This window comes from Neoarius graeffei, chromosome 27 (assembly GCF_027579695.1).
Source record: "Neoarius graeffei isolate fNeoGra1 chromosome 27, fNeoGra1.pri, whole genome shotgun sequence".
Classification (NCBI taxonomy): domain Eukaryota; kingdom Metazoa; phylum Chordata; class Actinopteri; order Siluriformes; family Ariidae; genus Neoarius; species Neoarius graeffei.
In genome coordinates, this window is record NC_083595.1 from 28,409,873 (window position 1) to 28,428,204 (window position 18,332).

Here is an 18,332-nt window from a genome sequence, read left to right on the forward strand (position 1 = left end):
TGGCTAAGCAAAAAAGGCTACTAAGCCCATGTTTACATTAGACCGTATCAGCGGATCATCAGATTAACGTTTTTAAAACGATTAGTGTGCACACAGCAACACCAATACACGATTTGCGTGCACACAGCAATACCAATACATGGATACGCTCGGCTCCACAGGCATCCTGCGCTCCAAATCACTCCGCCCTGAACAGCGAGTGCCCTCTGGAGGGTGCGCACTCCGGCCTTGCGCAGCTCACAGAGCGCGCGAGTGAAGTGAACAAGCTGTGATTCGGGACTGAGCCGCTGTGTGTGTGATCCCAGCGCACATCACTTACCACTTGCAAGTGGAAGGATGGCAAGCCTAAAGACAATCATAACTACACAATGGGCAGTATTTGCATCAGTATTTGCAGTATTTTCATACTTTTATACTCTTTAATGAAAGGTGATACAAGGCGGAAGTCCGCGCCGTTTTTCAGCAGTCGCGTCACATGACCAACGCCAGCGAATCAGGAAGGTGGATGTCACAGTGACGTTGTCCAATGAGACGCCAGCTAGAGCTCAGCACAGCGTATCCGCGTATCTCAATGTTTACACAGCACCGGAGCTGACACGATCTGGATTGAATACGTGGACGCTGGCGGATTCCCGTTTCCCGGCGTTTCCAGGCGGTTTAATGTAAACGGACAGTGCATCCGCGAAGAAAACGAGACAGATACGGTCTAATGTAAACGTAGCCTAACTGCATGTCTTTGGACTGTGGGGGAAACCAGAGCACCTGAAGGAAACCCATGCAGACACAGGGAGAACATGCAAACTCTACACAGAAAGGCCCCCATCAGTCATTGAGCTCGAACCCAGAATCTTCTTGCTGTGAGGTGACAATGCTAGCAAGAAAAACTCAACTCATCTCATCTCATTATCTCTAGCCGCTTTATCCTTCTACAGGGTCGCAGGCAAGCTGGAGCCTATCCCAGCTGACTACGGGCGAAAGGCGGGGTACACCCTGGACAAGTCGCCAGGTCATCACAGGGCTGACACATAGACACAGACAACCATTCACACTCACATTCACACCTACGGTCAATTTAGAGTCACCAGTTAACCTAACCTGCATGTCTTTGGACTGTGGGGGAAACCGGAGCACCCGGAGGAAACCCACGCGGACACGGGGAGAACATGCAAACTCCACACAGAAAGGCCCTCGCCGGCCACGGGGCTCGAACCCAGACCTTCTTGCTGTGAGGCGACAGCGCTAACCACTACACCACCGTGCCGCCGCAAGAAAAACTATAAAGACATATAACAATCTCATCTCATCTCATTATCTCTAGCCGCTTTATCCTTCTACAGGGTCGCAGGCGAGCTGGAGCCTATCCCAGCTGACTACGGGCGAAAGGCGGGGTACACCCTGGACAAGTCGCCAGGTCATCACAGGGCTGACACATAGACACAGACAACCATTCACACTCACATTCACACCTACGGTCAATTTAGAGTCACCAGTTAACCTAACCTGCATGTCTTTGGACTGTGGGGGAAACCGGAGCACCCGGAGGAAACCCACGCGGACACGGGGAGAACATGCAAACTCCACACAGAAAGGCCCTCGCCGGCCCCGGGGCTCGAACCCAGGACCTTCTTGCTGTGAGGCGACAGCGCTAACCACTACACCACCGTGCCGCCCCATAAAACAATGACTATTGCAAAAATGCTCATGTTATGACAATAAATTTATAAATGTGTACATTTTTATCCAGCTTAATGAACTCTGAATGAAGTGGGTTTGTGAGTAAATTCCCTTGTAGCAAATTACCAAACTACAGACAAAGCAGAATAAATTAGAACAACATAAATTTCATACTTAGTTACATTTAGATGATCAGTAAAAATGACTGTCACATTAGTATATAGTTTATCTTAGTTTTAGGTGACTTTCTTTCCTGTTGCCGGACGTTGATGGCTATTCACTCATATTGATGTACAATTATCATCCAAAACTACATAAGAGGGTGTCATAGTAATGACCTAAGCCATATCAGAGCAATACTACCCTCTGTAAATAGTGACAACTACCTAGACCTTACAATGCTGAAATATGACACACGTTACTTTCTGTTCTAGAAACTGGACTGTAACAGAGATAATGAGAGAATAATGGATTCAGCTTTGAGGAAATGTATATTATCCTCCTTCAGGCCAAACATGGTCTAAAGCATGAAACAGAGAGATCACTCATCATAAACGATGACTAGCATTACACTGAAAAGCAGAACCTTTTACCCAAATAGTGTTATTATGAATGTCTTTGTGAAGTGGTGACAAAGGTTAAGCTGAGACACAGGTGGTGGCTGGTAATGAGGAGGTCAGGGTCAGAAGGTACGATATTCTGCTGAAATTTGAACTTCCACATAGCTCTCTGCATTACAGAGCCATCTGCTGTGGCTCTTCACTGATTTTCCTCTTTTTCTATCCTCCCTCCAAAAGTTGTTCATTAAACCAAATCGTAGTACAGAAAAAATGAACATCCGTTTTATTGATTATTTCTTTATTTCTATTCAAATGATGCCAGGTGAGGAGAAGCAACTGGCAACACTCAAATCAGCAACTGGGTGAATATTAACCATTAAAACAGTTTTGTCCATGGTTTTGAGGAGTCTGCACAGGGTTCATGCCATGGCCTAACCTTCCTGGGCTAAAAAACTTTGGGGTGTGTCCAAGCCTGGGGAGCTAAAGGGGGGCTAGGATTACAGCCTCTTCAGGCAAGTCTACCACATGTGCTGTCACTCATATCCCCAACACAGTTGAGAGAGAGAGAGAAACTGAGGGGTTCAGCAGGGTTTACTTGTCCTCTTCTAGAAAACGGTCGAACAATCATACTGTTGTCTAGGACAGTCTTTCTTGGAGATCCAGGTGCACAGAGTAGCTACTGAGGTCTGAAGACACTAGAAGAGAATGGCAGACAAGCTGCTGGTGGGAGTGTGTGTGTTGGTGGCATCTTTGGGTCAGGTAAGAATTTTTTTTTTCTTCTTATATAAGCGCTGAGGTTAATCAGGGTCTTGTACTCAGCCCTGACCAGCGTCGTCATGATGCATTGTTTCATAAGCTAGAAGTCTCCATTTCATATTTACAATGCCTTTATGAGGTTCAACTTCACTTTAAACATTGAATGTTTTTATTTTTATGAACAATTGTATTTGCTACTGACTTGAAATGTGATTGAATTCAGCTGAACTATCAGCCAAACAATAACGCTATTGAAGTAGATTCATTTGAAATAGATATGGTGATGTAGAGTTTAGGAGGTGCTTATATCCCCAGGCCACAGCTGCTGAACTCATCTATACCTACACATTACAACTCATGTCAGAATAATGGATTATTAACTTCCTTTGTTTTGAGTTCAGCAACCTGACGTCAGCCATTAGCTGCCTAGCAGTCTCAAACTGTGGAGGTGGTTGGGCCAAAGACGCAACACTGCTGATTAAAAGGACGATGACAGCTAATCAGTAATAGCAATAGCAGATTTCATGATTTGTGTTCTAGTCTAACAATATGGTTTATGGGCCTTCCAGCTTGTCAACATTGCCATTGGGAGAAAATGAATAAATGAGGAAAAAACAAATAATAATCATATGGAGATAAATATATGACCATCAATCACAATCAAGTTATTGGCATTGTTTGTAGTAGAACTCAGATGTAATGAAAGTCTTGATCCTTAGAGGCCTCCATCTTTTCTTGGATAAACAAGACAGAAACAAACACAGCATATTGTGATGATTAGGCCTTTTAATAGTAAAAAAATGTATGTGTGTTGACTAAGATGTCTTTCACTTTTAGGTTTTATTCATAGATTGATTCCAGTGTAGCAATACAATGTTATTTTCCAGTTCATCATAATCAGTATGATGATAATGAGTAACTGTCTTGTCACAGGTTGACTCTATTCACGTACCATCTGCGAGTTAGGCATGGAAGAATCTATTTGAAATATGCGGTTAGTCATGTGGCAAAAATACATCAAAGCATTCCAGTATTGGGCATGCCATTATTTGATACCCTTCAGCCTTCCACATTGTTAACGTGAATTACTCAGCATTTCACTTGATTTTTTTTTCACCTATTGTAATTTTTTTTCTGATTTGGTTTAAAAATGTATGTCAAGAATAGCTATCCTTACGCACACTTTCTTTGATCATGAAGCCTTTGGTTTTTGGTTATTAGTCAACTATAGCACCTGGGAGTGCTTACATCCCCTCGTCAGATGCCAAAAGAAATGCTCACAGCATTCCCCGCAGCTTAAGCATGGCTCCTGTTAATTCATAAAGCACCAATCTCAGAAGAAAACGCCATTTCCATAGGAATATTGCCAACTAAAAGGTGCACTGAGTGGTCTTCGTGTCTGTACAGTGAAGGCTCTTTGAGAGCCAGTGATGACGAATGGCAGCTGTTCCCAGATGCATTTAGTCAATGCCGGTTGTCCTGCGCAGTAATCCCAACTGCGGAAAGAGAAAGCCAGCACCCAGAGACCGTGAAATCATGGACAAATCACTCTATAAAGCAGCCAGTGTTGAGCTCATGCTCATTGGAAACAATCACTCCAGACAGCTGGAGGGTTTCGATTTACGAGCAAATCTCTTTCCTCGCAGCCCCTCCTCAATCTCACTGCACAAGCTGTACCAGATACCAATGAATAGTGAATATGGCTCTGTTCTGGAGATATCTCAGAAAGCTGAACTGTGACCGACATATAAAATGTTTTTCACCAGCTGTGTTGTTTCTCAGGTAAAGGGAAAGAAATCAGAGTAGCAGTGAGCAGGACTATGTATGAGAGTGTAAAAAGAGCCCTGTTAGCCCTGTTATCTTCCCAAAGCCCTGACTGCAATTCTGTAGTATGGCAACTGTTACTGTTTTCTCTTTAAAATGTTTGAATGAGACACTCCCCATAATGGATGGCAAGGATAAAGATCAGGCATCTGCTGTAGTGAAACATGGACACCCTCTAAAAAAGGAGTGCTGCAGTAACAAAAGGACAAATAGTGATTGGGTTTGAAAGAGAGGGAGAAATGCTGGTTATAAAGGCAACGTCTTAGAGATGGAAGTGCTGACTGAGTTTTGGGTTCCACTTGGATTCACACACAGGTACATAAGTCATCAGGATGACTGGCAGGTTGAGCGGCACTTGAAGTTTGTGCAAGTCTTCTTAATAATGTGTATAATTAGCAACACCCTATAATGTTTTATTCTTGATAAGGATCCAGGAAATAACTACTTCTGTAAAGATAATGGATGTAGTAAAAAGTAAGTATAGTACACATAATGTATATTTCCAGAGAAATTGTTCAAAAAATGAGAAAGGAAAATAGTTACAGTGGTCATATTGTGGAATTCTAGTCAGGGAGGATACCACCGATAGGGCCCCCATGCTTATACAAACAACAAACACTCTAACTGATATTCCACTGATAAATAAATTCCTTTTACCTTACAGCAAACACAGCCAACAAAAAAAAACAAGAAAAAAAACCCCACTTTATATGTAGGTCACAGTTCAGCTTCCTGAGATGCCTCCAGAACAGATACAGTATTCATTAAGATCTGACAAATCATCCAGTCAGATACTGGAGAGCGACTGTGAGGAAAGAGATTTGCTGGTAAATATGGGGCACGCTGCTATAGGAAAATAATCAGCAATATAGTGATGTGGTGCTGCCTGACACAAAGCAGATTTACTGTTGCACTCCGAAGTTGACATTTTCCAATAACAGTATGTCCCAAATTGTTTTATTCCTCTTATAGCATATCAATTTCCTTAAAAAGGCTCATTCTCAAGATATTCTGGTCAACAGTGATAACCAACAATGAGCTGAGAGAAAGAACTAACACACTGAACATAAGCCAGATCATAAGACAAAGAAGGTGGAAATGGATCGGCCACATACTAAGAGATAACGACAGAAAAAATGAGAAACCTTCAGTTGCTCTCAGATGGACACCAGATGGAAAATGCAAACGAGGAAGACCAAAAGAGACATGGAGACGTACCATCGAGAAGGAAAGAAAACATCTTAGTTGGAATTCATGAAACGAAGTAGCCAGACAAGCACACAACAGGGATGGTGGATGGAAAACATCAAAAGACTAATGGTCCTTTTCTCCAATGGAGACACAGGATAGTAGATACCATAGCAATTTGCCAAGAATTACATTTCTTTATTAGTGAAAGAATGACACATCATACTTTTTATCCATTTATAGTTACTATTTACTTAATATTGTGGAATGTGTGTACAAGAAGTTAGTTCAGCTGTTTGTAGCTGTTATAGCAGCTATAAGTAGTCATTCCCACACTTTCCCTTGACAGTAATAAGATAAAATAATACAGCCTGTTACCGGTGGAATGTATAAAGGAAGTAGGAAGGAACAGCTTTACCTCTGACTATTGCAAAGCTCTGACACTGGAGACTGCTTCCATAAATGTTAAATTAATGTCTCCTTATAGAAAGAGTCACCGTATCAATGACTGTTAGCTCATATGGCTGACAGGCGATGAGTTTATGCCACGTGTTGTCCGTCGTCCATCCAGCATCATCCACATCTCATCTCATCATCTCTAGCCGCTTTATCCTGTTCTACAGGGTCGCAGGCAAGCTGGAGCCTATCCCAGCTGACTATGGGCGAAAGGCGGGGTACACCCTGGACAAGTCGCCAGGTCATCACAGGGCTGACACATAGACACAGACAACCATTCACACCTACGGTCAGTTAACCTAACCTGCATGTCTTTGGACTGTGGGGGAAACCAGAGCACCTGGAGGAAACCCACGCGGACACGGGGAGAACATGCAAACTCCACACAGAAAGGCCCTCGCCGGCCACGGGGCTCGAACCCGGACCTTCTTGCTGTGAGGCGACAGCACTAACCACTACACCACCGTGCCGCCCATACATTGTCCACATTTCACAAAAATTGCTTCTTCTCTCTCAATTCTTCACCGATTTTTATTCTTTTTGGCAGGAAGGTAGGGCTACCTGGGGTGCATATAGCTTCTACCCAAATTTGCATAATTGCAATTAATAATGAAGATATGGAGTAATTAAGCCCTAACAAGCAGTTTCCACACAAATCGCTTCTTCTCCCTCAATTCTTCACCGACTTTGAATCTTTCTGGCATGAAGGTAGGGGTACCGAGGGTGCATATAACTTCTACCCAGATTTGCTTAATTACTTAATTAATTAATGAAGTTATGGACTAATTAAGCCTTAATGAGCAATTCAACAAAAATTGCTTGTTCTCAGTCAATTCCTCACTGTTTTGGATTCTTTCTGGCAAATATTTGAGCTGGACTGGTTGAGAGTAGAACTGCACAATGTGGCTCACTTAGATCGTTCCTGAGGCCAGAGTGAGCTACACCGTCATTGATGGTCTCGTATGTATATATATATAGTGTGTATATCTCATCTCATCTCATTATCTCTAGCCGCTTTATCCTTCTACAGGGTCGCAGGCAAGCTGGAGCCTATCCCAGCTAACTACGGGCGAAAAGCGGGGTACACCCTGGACAAGTCGCCAGGTCATCACAGGGCTGACACATAGACACAGACAACCATTCACACTCACATTCACACCTACGGTCAATTTAGAGTCACCAGTTAACCTAACCTGCATGTCTTTGGACTGTGGGGGAAACCGGAGCACCCGGAGGAAACCCACGCAGACACAGGGAGAACATGCAAACTCCACACAGAAAGGCCCTCGCCGGCCACGGGGCTTGAACCCGGACCTTCTTGCTGTGAGGCGACAGCACTAACCACTACACCACCGTGCCACCCCAGTGTGAGTGTGTGTGTGTATATATATATATATATTTTTTTTTTTTTTCTTTCTCAACCTCTTAAGGTTGTTGGGAGATGTGGCTCACCTAGACAGACATACGCAAAATTAGTCAATCAAAAATAGTTACACAATTATCAGATCAATATACATAATACATATACAATATATATGTTGTATATATTGTATGTATAGGGCTTAAGAAATTAAATAACAACACATTTTAAATCTATTTAATCGTTATGCCACAAAATCGAGTTATACATGAGCTGATAGCTGACGAGACATGGAGCGCTGAGTCAGCTATAAGTCATGTACGACGAGATTGAGTGGAATAATTGTTTTATTCTATCCATATTCACTGAATTTTGAGAAACAGAGCATTTTTATTTTTATCTTTTTCAAATTTGATAAATAAAAACTTTGTACAAAACATTCGACAAAATAATTTTCGCTCAGAGTGTAAACAAACCGGTGAAATGACAGTAGCAATTTGTGAAAAATGCTGTAATAATAATTATTGAAAAACATTTTTAAAGATATGTTCTTACCATCAAATACTTGCATTCCATATTTTGTTGCTTTTTTCTATTTTGGGGGTTTTGTTTTTGAGTAGAGTTTTTATTTCATCTTCGGTTGGCTCAGCAACATGCTCCGCCATTTTGTTTTGCTCAACTCATGGTATATGAGCTGATATCCTAGTAGTAGAGTAGCCAATCAGAGCGCGCGATTGCTCATGTCCAGTGAATGTGGATAGAATAATTATTATTAGACTTTGATTATGTAGTGTCCTCCATACAAGTCCCCATGAATGAGTTGGTACTGTAGAACCTCTCTTACTGCCTTACACCCATTTGCCCCAAACATGGACATATATCATGTCCTATTAGTTGTGCAGTGGCCACCTCATACCTTAAGCCAGCTGACAATGACAAAAATGGCTTCTTTGAAACGCCTGACTCTTGTACAAGTAGAGGTAAGTAGGGTTTGATCCAAGATGAGGTGCATGGGGTAAACACATGATGATGAGTGGGGGGTTATGTGTGTTTTCAGGGTTATAGACAGAATTGTTTATGAACTCAGTTCTACAAGATCGAAGCTTCCAAAACACAATTATTTATCGTTCTAACATACCTGAGTCACCTTATAAGCTAGTAATCACAAAGAAGCATGTCATCCTTAGAACTGGAAACAAATAAACTAAAGTGAGGTTCCCCTCACCCTAGTGCCCATCCAGTGCCAGTAACTGTGTCTGGGATCTAAGCCAGTATGTCTTAATGTAAACCCCTGTGCTGTGTGATTAGCTTTCATTCACTGTATCCTATATCAGAAAGCAGGCGTCTGCGAGACTGGTAGGCTGGCACATATTCACAGAGAGGCTGTTTTGTCTTCCCGATGGGAGCATTTGTAGGCAGCAAGCCAAAAGTCATGTCAGTCAGAGTGCTTCCATTTCCTCCATGAGAAGGCCATGAGAAGGTTTGTTAAATCAAAATCATATTTTCAACGATAAGTGCAAGCTAAACCGGTTGAATCCATCATGTACAGTATTCAGTCTAAAGGTCAGACATTGTTATTTTCAGCATCAGATTCTGAGTGGGCGGCACGGTGGTGTAGTGGTTAGCGCTGTCGCCTCACAGCAAGAAGGTCCGGGTTCGAGCCCCGTGGCCAACGAGGGCCTTTCTGTGTGGAGTTTGTATGTTCTCCCCGTGTCCATGTGGGTTTCCTCCGGGTGCTCCGGTTTCCCCCACAGTCCAAAGACATGCAGGTTAGGTTAACTGGTGACTCTAAATTGACCATAGGTGTGAATGTGAGTGTGAATGGTTGTCTGTGTCTATGTGTCAGCCCTGTGATGACCTGGCGACTTGTCCAGGGTGTACCCTGCCTTTCACCCGTAGTCAGCTGGGATAGGCTCCAGCTTGCCTGCGACCCTGTAGAACAGGATAAAGCGGCTAGAGATAATGAGATGAGATTCTGAGTGAATGCTTCCCCATCAATGAACACTGTCATCTGTGGCTGCTATATATTATAACTGTGCAACACTATGTGTGTATCTGTAGCTCTGAATGTTTAGTGCTCCAGACATTTGCAAACTGGAAAATAATGGGAACATCAGAGTTGCTGGAAAAAGCATTCATTTTTTTACAAACACAGTATATAACAATAAATTAATTACAGTACAGCTATTAAATATTTTCATTTAATGATCATGAAGAATTAAGGGGAAAAATGTGTAAGGTAATGATTTTTAAAATAATTGAATGAATTTTTTCTGGAGGTCCCAGCAGAGATATGCTGTCCTGTGCAGAGCGTGAAGCTGGGATGTCACGGGGACATTTTTAAAAGGCAATGTTAAACTGAAATCACATTTGCACAAATGCCACCCAAAGCAAGAACACTGCAGCACAGAGGGTCAAGCATCACTGAGAACACTCATAATAATGGCACCAGTTGACTCAAACAACGAATTAAATTAGGAGAGCAGAGCAGAGCAGAGCAAACTTCCCCAGCATTGACCAAAAACAAATGGCCTTGCACTCAATCCATGGCCAGCGGACAAGCTTCATGCATGGCAGTTTGAGACAAGGGGAAAGCTATCACTCAGACTTGGGGCTGGAGCTCCACTAAAACTCATCTCATCTCATTATCTCTAGCCGCTTTATCCTTCTACAGGGTCGCAGGCAAGCTGGAGCCTATCCCAGCTGACTACGGGCGAAAGGCGGGGTACACCCTGGACAAGTCGCCAGGTCATCACAGGGCTGACACATAGACACAGACAACCATTCACACCCACATTCACACCTACGGTCAATTTAGAGTCACCAGTTAACCTAACCTGCATGTCTTTGGACTGTGGGGGAAACCGGAGCACCCGGAGGAAACCCACGCGGACACGGGGAGAACATGCAAACTCCACACAGAAAGGCCCTCGCCGGCCCCGGGGCTCGAACCCAGGACCTTCTTGCTGTGAGGCGACAGCGCTAACCACTACACCACCGTGCCGCCCCTCCACTAAAACTAATGGATAAATTCAGCAGGCCTCATACACTCTCAGAAAATAAAGTACATTATTGTACCTTTCGGGGTACGACGGCTTGTCACTGGAGCAGTACCCTCTTCGGTACTTAGTTGTACCCTTTATATGCTGCTTGGGAATATATATGTACCTTTTTGGCCCTAAAAAGGTACACATAGTTACTTTGCGGTCCAATAATGAGCCGTAGAAGGTACATTAGTGTAGACTGTACCTGGGGGGACAGAAATAGACTCCTACTGTACCCCTATTTCTGACAGTGTATTTATATCTTCATTTGTATTCTTTTTGAAACATTATCTGCTCATTCCAAGTAGTCTAATCTTTATGATATACACTGAGCTGTCCTGTTTATGCTCTTGTTCCTGATGTTTGTCAGGATGCAGGCACTTACGTATGTATATGCAGGGGAGAGTGGGGAACGCAGACTGACAAACAAACCCAAAATGCCAGCCAAAATTGAAATCGAGGGACAGGCAGGGGTCGATCGATCAGCAGACAGAGTAATAAGGGCTAGACTAAAGAGTAACGAGAACGAAACAATAACAAGGGTCGAGAACATGATAAGGCAGGCAGAATAACAAGGCTTGGTATGACAGGTAAGACACTGAACAATACTTCGCCTCGAGTAAGTGTGGGAGAGGTGTTTATATAGCGTGGGCTGATTAACCAGGAAATGAGTGACAGGTGTAATTAATAAACAGGCGATAGAGGGTGCCGTGGTTCTTGGGTGTTGTAGTTCAGATCGGCCATGTTTGTAGTCTGACTGGAAGTGGCGCTCGCTATCACGTTACTGACAGGGTTGTCCAGTTTGGATTTAAGCATTATTTGATAGTTCATAATCAAGAGTTAACTGGCTTTGAAGTGTTACTTTGAAATTATCCAGGGTTGGCATGCTAACCAAGATTCCTGGGATAATGGTGCTTGACTTATTTGATACTTATTTGATACCTTATTACCTAAGGTATCAAATTGGACTGGGTCAATTAATACACCAACAAAGGATTTGGCACTTGGATGCCACTTGTCTTAAATAACCAACAGAAACGTAACAGAACCTTGAAGTGTGTTGTAACCCAGTGAAACCCAGTGAAAACTAAAATGAATGATGATAACATAGCAGGGCATCACTGTGGGGAGAATAGTGTATTGACTACTCAGGGTCTTGCAGTGGAGTGGACCCTTAACTGGCCTGGACTAAAACAGGGGACTTTAAGAGGGCTGAATTATTGCACAAGGCCTAGAAATTTGTGAAACACAAAATTAAACAGGAAATGCTTAGCTAGCTTGCCATCATTGATTCCTACTGTATTATTTGAGGGAGTGATCAGGACAGGTGATGTGAGTCTTTGCAACCACCTAAAATTTAATGTATTTCATTCCACATAATTAAAAATAGCTTTGGAAAACATGGCATGGTGCAGAGAATAAGAGAGGAATAATATCTTTCCTCTCAGCCTTACCTACAACTGGTCTTAGGGTCACATTAGAGGCAGCATGGAATCTGAGTCACAGGTTTCACAAGGCAATAAAATCAAGGAAAGTGGGCAAGTGTGGCCTGTCACTGAGCCTAAAGGCCATGGTTAATTGATAAAACTGCAAAGTAACTGAACCCTTTACTGCTAAAGACATCAGCAGACCTCCACTGTGTACCACCCAGGTAGTCACTAGTGCCTAGTACAGTGCACATATTGGTTTTAATTGGTTTATGTCTTTGTATATTGATATGAACAATCATTTTATTTATGGCTGAACCTTATTGGTGTTTTAGAGCAAGCAAAAAAAAAGACATTGAAGACAAGACAAGGTTTCATCCATTTGATTGTATAATGCATCAGATTGTTTGTTGGAAATATTTCCGACAGTTGCATGTGGATCCTCTTAGAAGCTGAGTGATGTTTGTGCTTTTTCACAAATGATAGACTGGATGTACAAGAGCACAGAGGAATGCAGAATGGGCTAAGATTAGTGTGCTCTAACTCAGCCTGTGAGTGTTTAGCATGACTGCCATTCTGTCGTGGCTACTCTCAGGTATGCCGTAGTGCCAAAAGTTCCCTTGAATGGCACTAGATTCAAATATATCAGTTACTCTTTATAGTCACTTCTGTTATAGAGTCAGCAGTACTTGACAAAATTATCCATGATGGATCCAAATGATAACAGCCAATATAAATAATGCCTCTATGAGGTGGCACAACAGTGCAGGGTCCTGGGTTCAATCCCGAGCTGTGTGGAATATTGCCTGTTCTAGCTACACTACCGTTCAAAAGTTTGGGGTCACCCAGACAATTTTGTGTTTTCCATGAAAAGTCACACTTTTATTTCCCACCATAAGTTGTAAAATGAATAGAAAATATAGTCAAGACATTTTTCTGGCCATTTTGAGCATTTAATCGACCCCACAAATGTGATGCTCCAGAAACTCAATCTGCTCAAAGGAAGGTCAGTTTTATAGCTTCTCTAAAGAGCTAAACTGTTTTCAGCTATGCTAACATGATTGTACAAGGGTTTTCTAATCATCCATTAGCCTTCTGAGGCAATGAGCAAACACATTGTACCATTAGAACACTGGAGTGATAGTTGCTGGAAATGGGCCTCTATACACCTATGGAGATATTGCACCAAAAACCAGACATTTGCAGCTAGAATAGTCATTTACCACATTAGCAATGTATAGAGTGGATTTCTGATTAGTTTAAAGTGATCTTCATTGAAAAGAACAGTGCTTTTCTTTCAAAAATAAGGAAATTTCAAAGTGACCCCAAACTTTTGAACGGTAGTGTATGTTCAAATGGGTTTCCTTCCACAGTCAGAAAATTTGCAACTTTTAATTCTTCCTAGAGGTGCACGAGTGTGTGAATGGTGTGTGATTCTCTACAATGGACTGATGTACCATTCACAGGACATGCAATGAATGAATGAAAAACGACTTTGGTGTTGACTTTGGCATTTAATGGATTGCAGTTAATTTTCCCTTTTTCATCAAAGCAAAAGGATTTGTGTTCCAGATTATTTCCTTTAAATTTCAAGTTTGATTCATGAAGTTTTTAATACCGGGTCAAAGACGTGAACAGAGTTGCACAGTAACTAAATTTTGTGAAAAAACACCAAGTCAGAAACTCATTTTTCTGGGCTAATTTATTCCCTACTCACATGCTTGCTACTATTTTCAGTGTTGAGTTTCATTCATGACTCCTACACTCCACTCTTGGGTCGTTGACCTTCGAGTGGAAACAGACGACAGCAACAACTTCTGACCTCTGACTCCAGAAAATCCAGTTCATTAATCAAAAGCAAAGTCATTATTTGCAAAATGGATACAGGATATTCGGTAGTTATTTTAAAATTACCAAAATGATATTATATACAGAATATGACTGCACTTTTTTAAGCTTTTAATCACTCGCAGTGACAACTAAAAACAATAAATAAATAGAATATTAAGCAGGTCATTGTATTTAAAGATCTATCTGAAGACTCATAGAAACATTGCTTATATTAAGTAAGTAAAATATGTTTTAAGATGGGCGGCATGGTGGTGTAGTGGTTAGCACTGTCGCCTCACAGCAAGAAGGTCCGGGTTCGAGCCCGTGGCCGGCGAGGGCCTTTCTGTGCGGAGTTTGCATGTTCTCCCCGTGTCCACGTGGGTTTCCTCCGGGTGCTCCGGTTTCCCCCACAGTCCAAAGACATGCAGGTTAGGTTAACTGGTGACTCTAAATTGACCGTAGGTGTGAATGTGAGTGTGAATGTTTGTGTCTATGTGTCAGCCCTGTGATGACCTGGCGACTTGTCCAGGGTGTACCCCGCCTTTCGCTCGTAGTCAGCTGGGATAGGCTCCAGCTTGCCTGCGACCCTGTAGAACAAGATAAAGCGGCTAGAGGTAATGAGATGAGATGAGATGAGATGAGATGAGATGAGATCGCAGCCTTTTCAGGTTAGATCCGGATTGTTTCCATTAAAATGACAGGACACAAACATTTCAGCTTACTTATAGTGGTATTATGTAGATTTTCTTAGTTTGTATAGTTCAGGGATTACACACTCTAACTGCTTGGTCAAGATTTTTCCAAGCAGGTGAAGGCAGCCTGTGGTTTCAGGGAACATTTGTGGGCGGGTGTGTGGGTGACTGTCAGCGCAGCAGATTCAAAGTTTGACCTGTGAACTCAGTTTGGTGCAGTGTAGAGTACAGAATAATGTGTGTATCAGTGTGGCAGGCCGTGGGAGGGGAAATCAAGCTCATTCCTGTAGGAGACAGCTGTGCCATGTGCGCCAAGATATGTGTGTGTGTGTGTGTCAGGAAATACATGTAACTGCTTAGATTTGAACTGGTGTGCATGTGGGACGTGTGTGCGTGAGTGTGCTCAGAGAGGAACAGAAGGATAGAGTAAAAGAGCTTTCACTCTAAGGGTTCAGATGCTGGATTCCACATTAGCTATGCTTCAGAATGGGGCTCAGGGAACTGTTTCACCTTTCACTCTCAACATTAAAGGGGCTTCAGATTAAAATTAGTCAACAACCTACATATTTCTGTCACATTACCACTATGGTGGTGCAAATTCTTATAACAAGTGTTATAACAAATGGTGGCAAAGATACCAACAATGGTTTTAATCTTGCATTTGTTAGAGTGGGGAAAAAGAAGATCTATGATATCTGTATTTGTAATATCTGTATCTGTATTCAGTATAAATGATGTTTGCAGACTTTGGTTAGTCCATAAAAATGCCATTTCCATGCACTGCAGGTTATGAGTAGCCCCCAGTCGAGGAGAAATAACCTGAACCCAGATGTGCTGTATCCCTGGAGAATGAAGACTACAGGTCTGGGCCGGGTAAAGAGAGACTGGATCATTCCACCCATCCGTGTTTCTGAGAACAGCAAGCAGGTCCCTGAATATCTGGTCCAGGTAATTAATATAGACACAAAAAAAGGAGAGGAAAGCAAAAGCAAGAAGAAATCTAATACACATACAATATTATAAATGTCATATCTTTGTTAACATGAGATAAAACCAGTTGATATAATTTTTTTAAGATGCATATAATATTTATTTCATGCAGGTGCAAACTTCAGGGAGTATGAAATATAATGGTAATACTTTAGTACTTCAGTAAGAAATATAATGGTAATACTTCAGTACTTCAGTCAGAAATATAATAGTAATACTTCAGTACTTCAGTCAGAAATGTAATGGTAATAATTCAGTAATTTTGTCAGAAATGTAATGGTAATGCATCAGTTCTTCAGTAAGAGATGTAATGGTAATACTTCAGTACTTCAGTCAGAAATGTAATGGTAATAATTCATTACTTTAGTAAGAAATGTAATGGTAATGCTTCAGTTCTTCAGTAAGAAGTGTAATGGTAATACAGTGGTGCTTGAAAGTTTGTGAACCCTTTAGAATTTTCTATGTTTCTGCATAAATATTAACTAAAACATCATCAGATTTTCACACAAGCCTTAAAAGTAGATAAAGAGAACCCAGTTAAACAACTGAGACAAAAATATTATACTTGGTCATTTATTTATTGAGGAAAATGATCCAATATTACATATCTGTGAGTGGCAAAAGTATGTGAACTTCTAGGATTAGCAGTTAATTTGAAGGTGAAATTAGAGTCAGGTGTTTTCAAATCAATGGGACGACAATCAACTGTGAGTGGGCACCCTGTTTTATTGAAAGAACAGGGATCTATCAAAATCTGATCTTCACAACACATGTTTGTGGAAGTGTATCATGGCACGAACAAAGGAGATTTCTGAGAATCTCGGAAAAAGCGTTGGTGATGCTCATCAGGCTGGAAAAGGTTACAGAAACATCTCTAAAGAGTTTGGACTCCACCAATCCACAGTCAGACAGATTGCGTACAAATGGAGGAAATTCAAGACCATTGTTACCCTCCCCAGGAGTGGTCAACCAACAAAGATCACTCCAAGAGCAAGGCGTGTAATAGTTGGCGAAGTCACAAAGGACCCCCAGGGTAACTTCTAAGCAACTGAAGGCCTCTCTCACATTGGCTAATGTTAATGTTCATGAGTCCACCATCAGGAGAACACTGAACAACAATGGTGTGCATGGCAGGGTTGGAAGGAGAAAGCCACTGTTCTCCAAAAAGAACATTGCTGCTCGTCTGCAGTTTGCTAAAGATCACGTGGACAAACCAGAAGGCTATTGGAAAAATATTTTGTTGATGGCTGAAACCAAAATAGAACTTTTTGGTTTAAATGAGAAGCATTATGTTTGGAGAAAGGAAAACACTGCATTCCAGCATAAGAACCTTATCCCATCTGTGAACCATGTTGGTGGTAGTATCATGGTTTGGGCCTGTTTTGCTGCATCTGGGCCAGGATGGCTTGCCATCACTGATGGAGCAATGAATTTTGAATTATACCAGCGAATTCTAAAGGAAAATGTCAGGACATCTGTCCATGAGCTGAATCTCAAGAGAAGGTGGGTCATGCAGCAAGACAACGACCCTAAGCACACAAGTCATTCTACCAAAGAATAGTTAAAGAAGAATAAAGTTAATGTTTTGGAATGGCCAAGTCAAAGTCCTGACCTTAATCCAATCGAAATGTTGTGGAAGGACCTGAAGCGAGCAGTTCATGTGAGAAAACCCACCAGCATCCCAGAGTTGAAGCTGTTCTGTACAGAGGAATGGGCTAAAATCAGACAAACAAATGTGCAGGACTGATCAACAGTTACCGGAAACATTTAGTTGCAGTTATTGCTGCACAAGGGGGTTACACCAAATACTGAAAGCAAACGTTCACATACTTTTGCCACTCACAGATATGTAATATTGGATCATTTTCCTCAATAAATAAAAGACCAAGTATAATATTTTTATATCATTTATTTAACTGGGTTCTCTTTATCTACTTTTAGGACTTGTGTGAAAATCTGATGATGTTTTAGGTCATATTTATGCAGAAATATAGAAAATTCTAAAGGGTTCACAAACTTTCATGCACCACTGTACATCAGTACTTCATGAAGAAATGTAATTGTAATAATTTAGTATTTTAGTAAGAAATGCAATGGTAATAATTCAGGAGCTTAGTAAGAAATATAATGGTAATACTTCAGTACTTCAGTGAGAAATGTAATGGTAATACTGCAGTTCATCTGTAAGAAATGTATTGGTAATAATTCAGTACTTCAGTAAGAAATGTAATTGTAATAAATAAGTACTTTAGTAAGAAATGTAATGATAATTCATTACTTTAGTAATGGTAATGCTTTAGTACTTCAGTCAGAAATGTAATAGTAATACTTCAGTACTTCAGTCAGAAACATAATAGAAATACTTCAGTACTTCAGTCAGAAATGTAATAGTAATACTTCAGTACTTCAGTCAGAAATATAATAGTAATACTTCAGTACTTCAGTCAGAAATATAATAGTAATACTTCAGTACTTCAGTCAGAAATGTAATGGCAATAATTCAGTACTTTAGTAAGAAATGTAATGGTAAT

At 41.4% G+C, this 18,332-nt stretch overlaps 1 protein-coding gene across 1 annotated transcript in view; it reads left to right on the forward strand.

Annotated features, from left to right (window-relative positions):
- The first annotated feature begins 2,939 nt into the window (after positions 1 to 2,939).
- Positions 2,940 to 18,332, forward strand: part of cdh15 (cadherin 15, type 1, M-cadherin (myotubule)) — a 30,695-nt gene continuing 15,302 nt past the window's right edge. Inside the window, exons 1-2 of the mRNA XM_060911553.1 lie at positions 2,940 to 2,993; positions 15,598 to 15,759. Coding sequence (XP_060767536.1) covers positions 2,940 to 2,993; positions 15,598 to 15,759 — 216 coding nt within the window. The remainder of the gene's footprint in view (positions 2,994 to 15,597; positions 15,760 to 18,332) is intronic.